The 5,862-nt window shown below is 47.0% G+C and overlaps 1 protein-coding gene across 8 annotated transcripts in view; it reads right to left on the bottom strand.

The window, feature by feature from the left end:
• Atxn7l1 (ataxin 7 like 1) overlaps positions 1–5,862 on the bottom strand; it is a 217,565-nt gene that overhangs the window by 43,765 nt on the left and 167,938 nt on the right. For all 8 annotated transcript variants that reach the window (XR_003711584.1, XM_028768794.1, XM_028768793.1 and 5 more), the window contains one exon: positions 3,264–3,486. Coding sequence is in view for 7 of the 8 variants with exons in the window: in XM_028768794.1 (XP_028624627.1) it covers positions 3,264–3,486 (223 nt within the window). In the remaining variant the exon portion in view is untranslated. The remainder of the gene's footprint in view (positions 1–3,263; positions 3,487–5,862) is intronic.

Raw genomic sequence — 5,862 nt, 5'->3', positions numbered from 1 at the left:
CTCTCTCTCTCTCTCTCTCTCTCTCTCTCTCTCTCTCTCTCTCTCTCCTTAGCCCAATGGAAACTGATCTACAAAGAGCTTTGTGCAAGTTAAAAAAAAAAATGCCTGCAGTCTACACAATGGACTGACAGTCTTCATCCCCTGGTACACAACCTGAGCAACTCTAAGGTATAGCCTTGGGAATCCAAAGTTAAATGTGATAGGATAGGAGAAGGCACAGGAGAATGGCATCCAACCCAGGCAGATGACTCAAAAAAAAAAAAAAAGCCCTACCAGATGAGGTCACACTTCAGCCACTCCTCAGTTTATCATGGGGTAATGCAATTTTGTTTGTTTGTTTGTTTGTTTCGTTTTTCGAGACAGGGTTTCTCTGTGTAGCCCTGGCTGTCCTGGAACTCACTCTGTAGACCAGGCTAACCTCGAACTCTCGAACTCAGAAATCCACCTGCCTCTGCCTCCCAAGTGCTGGGATTAAAGGCGTGCGCCACCACCGCCCGGCGTAATGCAATTTTCAGTTGGCTACATAAGTATGTAGAAAGTTCAGAAAGCCAATATGCAGTTTTAAAATTTGTTTGTAAATATTATTTTATGTGGGTGGGTGTTTTGCCTGCATGTATATTTGTGTACCATGTGTGTGCCTGGCACCCTCAGAAGCCAGAAGAGGCTGGAATTCAAAGTTCTGGAATTGCAGATAATTGTTAGCTACTATGTATGTGGGTGCTGGGAATTGAATCCAGGTCCTCTGGGAAAGAAGTCAAGTGTTTTTAACTGATGAGCTAATCTCTCCAGTTCCCAACACACATTTAATACACCTACTTATGGGGTTGGGAGGTGGCCCACTGAGTAAACTGCTCCCTCTTATTTAGTAGGTAATGGGGCACTTGAAGCGACTGTGATTTAGAATTCAGGCTTAAAATGGGACAAGGGGTGACTGCCTTAAGGACACACAGAAAGTCCATGGCAGAGCCTGGCTTTGATTCGATTTTCTTGACTCAAGATGTTCCCCAGATAGACCGCTCATAAACCCTTGGTCCACCTGCCCACCATCGCCCCCTGCTGGTGAGTGCATCTACTTTATTGCCACCACTGTGGTTGTCATTGTCCATGGACACAGGAACCAGTTTCTTCTGCTTTCCAGTGAGAACTAAAGATCAGCGGCTCTCAGTGAACTCTTCAGGTCTTCGGTAGGTGCTAGACAAGTGCTGCTGTGGAATCCCTCCACACGGACTAAGAAGTTGCTGGGTTTGCAGCCTGTCCCATGTATAGGATGGCCACGTGGAGTTTGCAGACTGCACAGCTCGAGCCATGTGAGCTAGTCTAACTGTGGTGCACTGAAGCTGTCAGTTCTGCTCCTCCCAGTAACACATCTCACCAGTTGTTTCAAACAGCACTTTAGCTGAAGGCGCCTTGCTCACGGTGGGTCTTAGTGTGAGGAGAGGGTTGACTCTGCGGAGTTCAGAAACTTGATCTAACTCAGCAGTTTCCCCTAACAGTGGCCTCTTGGGAGAACGGAGTGCTAGGAGACCATGCGACCCCTCAGCTGCCCTTTCATAAGGTAAGCTCACTTTATAATATCCTCACTTGGGGGGTACTCGCCTTCCGTACATTTGTCTGTAGGTCGTTTCCAGACTCTATTTGCTTCTCTAGTGCTGGAGACCTCACTCATGCTAGGTAAATGCTTTACAGCCAAGCAACACCTCTCGGCCTGAATAAATTATTTCACCATTTTCCATTTCCATGGTTTCCCCTGAATCTGTGGCTTTTTATTTTTCACACGGAGTCTCACTACACAGTCTAGCCCTTAGACCCCAAGTATTCCTCCAGCTTCAGCCCCCTAAATGCTGGGATCATACATCTACACCACCATGCCTATCTCTGAAGAGCCACTTCTCTATGATGGATGTCCCAGCTGGGTGAACTCCTCACTCTTGGTCCCAGGCTCTGAGGTCTCGGCAGAGATGAAAGTGTAATGATAATGGTACTTATCCTTAAACATGTGTTGTGCATGTACTCTGACCCATGTATTGTACTTGCTGTCATACAAAGGAGCTACTGGATCCTCACAACATCCCATGGAAAAGAGCTAGTCTATGACTAGATCCATTTTACAGTACAGCAAACCAAGGCACAGTAAGATCAAAAGACTTGCCCAAGGTCACGCAGCAAAGAGACTTGTCCATGGGGAATAATTCCTCATCAGTCAAGCCCTTGGCTCTCTGGGGGACATTGAGAGGAGGGCCTGGGGGTGGGGGTCTGTACTGCTACAAGCTGATCAGAGGTCACTCTCTCCAAGAGACCCGGGCTCTCCTAAAGCAACTCTACCATCACACAAGATAGATTTACGCTCCAGTGGCCTACAGAGAATGCAGCTAGTGTGCAAAGCAGAGCTGCTGGCAGCCAAGTCCCTGTTCCGACCTCTCCCACTGTCACCTGAGGCTCTTTCATTGATCTGGCATAATTAGCTCTTTACAAGTCATAATTTCCAGCGCACAGTGCCTGCCCCATTGATGGGTGATTGTATTATTCCACAGCCTTCCCGGGTAGGACGTTAAGTGCAATTAACTACCATTAATTAATGAACACCATTTCTCTTTAAACATATAAATTAGACACACTCTGCATTTGTCCCTTCTCTGTCTTCAGGAGGCCGGGAAGATGGAGCTGTGACATGCTAGTTCCAAGTCCCTCCTATTCTCAGTATGGCTTCCTATTTGTCTGGCCCACAGGGAACCTTTTGTGTCTTTTTTGGTAAAGACTCCCCATCAAAGGAGTGACTTTTTCTTTCTTTCTGCCCTATGGTTAGGTATAAGATACCCAGTGTCCTTGGGGAGGGGATGGGGAGCAGAGGCCCTGTGGGGGAGGGAGAGTGATTCCAGGGCTGGGACACCATCATGGCTTCCTCCCATCTCTTCTCCCACTGTGGACTAACAGTCTGTGCCTTGATTGCTTATACCTGTGTTTCTCTTCATTGGGGCAGAATATTGAGAGGCAAACACATAACTGAGAAGTCTTTCGCTGTTTTCTTTTCCTTAGACACATACAGCTCGGTTCTCAAATGGACACACCCATTCTTCGTAGAGACATACAGCACTTTTAAGGTCCTGTGCTCCCTCTAGTTACTAGGGACTAGTAGCTGGCCTCCTCATGCCATCATTTTGGGTTCCTGCCTCAGTACCCCCAGATTTCTGCACATGGCACCCAGAGTCAATGCCGGAGTGGAGAGGGCAGAGAGAGAGTCTCAGCTGCCCAGCACCTGGACTCACCATGGTTTATCCCTTGGTCCCTTTGCAGAGAAGACTGTGTGCTGTGTGCTGCTGGAGGTAAATAGATTGTCTTTGGGCGTTTTAAATGGCTTTGAGGTGCTGCTGACAGCGTTATGGCCGCTGAGACAGGCTTTTGTCTTTGCCTGTGCTAGTGTTGTCCGGGAATTGGAGGCTGGAGACGCTGGAGAGGGAGAAGGCCTGCACATTGAACTGTGTCTTCTCTCTACAGGGGAGAAAGAACAGAATTCAGCACAGCATCCATGGCCAGTGTGTCCCATGTTCACACACACTCGTGAATACCACAAGCACAAAGCAGGCCTCTGCTGGCAGGGTCAGCACCTCCACAGCCTCTGACGTTTGCTCTGATGTTGGCTTCAGTGCCAACTTACAATGACTGCAGTCGGGACTTCTGTATCAAATGGCATGCTAAGCTAACGCCAGGATTCTCGGGGGAGGTATTTCTATCCTTCTGCAAAACCACTTCCACGGGAGTAGCAGATGTCACCTGACACAGTGGATCAACCACAAAACCAACATGAGCCCCAGACGGCAACTCAGGTCTCCTGGGGCAGTGGGCAGGGCAGAGCTCTTAGAATGAATTCTCCAGCATAGGAACAGCATGGAGGTCGGTGGTGAACATGGTGGGAGGATCTCTTAGAATCTTTAAAGGCCACGAGTAGCTCAGCATGGAACAGTCTGCTGATGTATCCCAGCTGTGGCCTCTTTAAGCTCACAGAAGTCCAAAAACACAATGTATACCAGGATGCAAATGCCTGAAGCAGAACCACAGAAGTGGTGCATGGATTTGGGGTGGGGGAAGGCAGGCACAGCTAGCTTCCTGTGCTTCTATAGGAAATTCTAGAAGTCTGACCTTAGACACCTCATTCGTTCACACCTGGCCAGCTCCCATATTCTTGGACCAACAGGAAGAAAGCAGATAGCAGATGTGACCAGGGCTGTAGAGTCAAGAAGCTAGGTTCTGATATGCACCCTGATGGTGGTTATTAACAGTTTGAGAGTAACGGGTTTGATAAAAGTTAAGGACTCTAGAAGAGTACATTTCCACGTGCCTGAAAGCTTTGTACACACTTCCAGGAAAGAAATATTAAACTCTTACAGGATGCTCCTGAAATCCTAAATCCCCTCTGGCTCTCTGGTGCCTACAAATAATTAGCTAATTACTATTTGCTAAAGAAATAAATGAAATGGAGGTAAAAGTCCTGATGGGAAGAATTAGAGATCACACATCTATTAGTCAGCAGTGACAGTGACAATAAAGATGAAGAAATAATGGAAAGATGGCGAGTCACATCTGAGAGCTGTCACAGGTTTTCTTTTGGGTGGAATACTTCTGGCTGCTGTAATAGGGAAGCTGACTGGACAGAAAAGTAGCCAGAGTGTCCTTTGAAGGCAGGTTGGGGTTTCTCTACTACCCCTTATCCCAATGGGCCATCAGGGTATCTCAAAGTTGACTACGTGGAATTGGATGCTACAATATTTGAGGATCATCTGATTGTCAGGTGTTTTACCTGACCAGCGTTTACATTCTGTCTCTACAGAATGATTCTGTGGGGCAATTGTTCTCTGCTGGGTCAGAGTGAACCCTATATACATGTCTTATTCCCAGAAGGTATCACTGAAGGTTTTGAAAACCAAGATCTGTTCTGATGCTGTAGAGAGAACACAGGGCTAGGAGGTAGCACGCCCTGGGTCCTAACACCCTTATGGTAGGTTTACGTGAGTTCTCTCAGTGCTGAGCTCTCTCTTGGCTTCCACATCTTCATTTATACATGAAGTGGGTCCCTAGATGGATCCTCAGGCCGCTTTCCACCTTGACTATGAACACAACGCATCCTATTATCTCCTCCTCATGTCTCACAGTTCCTAGATGTTACAGGAACAATTACAGAACATTGAAATATCTCATGTGAGTAGGACCTTCCTTGGAAGAACTCACTTTTTGTAAAATTGTATGGCCTTTAAAACTCCTTTATGAGGGTGGCCAGGCATGTCTAACCTCCCCACAGATGACTGGCTATTGGAAGCTCAGAGAGACCAGGTGATTGCCAAGGTCAGGACTAATGACTGCTTGAGGAACAGGGCCTTGGCCATGGGCCTAACTGCCTCTCAGGAAGGAAATGGGGTGTACTGTGAGCAAGATTGGAGAACATAAAATCACTAAAGGTTAGGAGTGGATAATGCAAGAGATCTAGTCTCATCTCCTTTGCGAGGCCCAAAGGGAGGACCTGGTTTGTGGCCATGATGAAACCAGAAGCCAGCCCTCTTCCTTTAAGCCCTCTTCCTTAGAACTTAGTGCCCTTCAGAAATACCTTTTAAAGTAATCTATCTTTCTTTCTTTCTTTCTTTCTTTCTTTCTTTCTTTCTTTCTTTCTTTCTTTCTTTCTTTCTCTCTTTCTCTCTCTCCCTCCCTCCCTCCTCCCCTCCTTTCTTTCTTTCTTCCTTCCTTTCTTTCTTCCTCCCTCCCTCCCTCCCTCCCTCTCTTTCTCTCTCTCTCTCTCTCTCTCTTTCTTCCTTCCTTTCTTCCTTCCTTCCTTTCTTTCTTTCTTTCTTTCTTTCTTTCTTTCTTTCTTTCTTTCTT

Source organism: Grammomys surdaster, unplaced genomic scaffold, assembly GCF_004785775.1.
Source record: "Grammomys surdaster isolate TR1022 unplaced genomic scaffold, NIH_TR_1.0 188, whole genome shotgun sequence".
NCBI classification, from domain to species: Eukaryota; Metazoa; Chordata; class Mammalia; order Rodentia; family Muridae; genus Grammomys; species Grammomys surdaster.
Note: the sequence above shows the minus strand (reverse complement) of the source record. Positions and strands in the feature narration are given on the sequence as shown.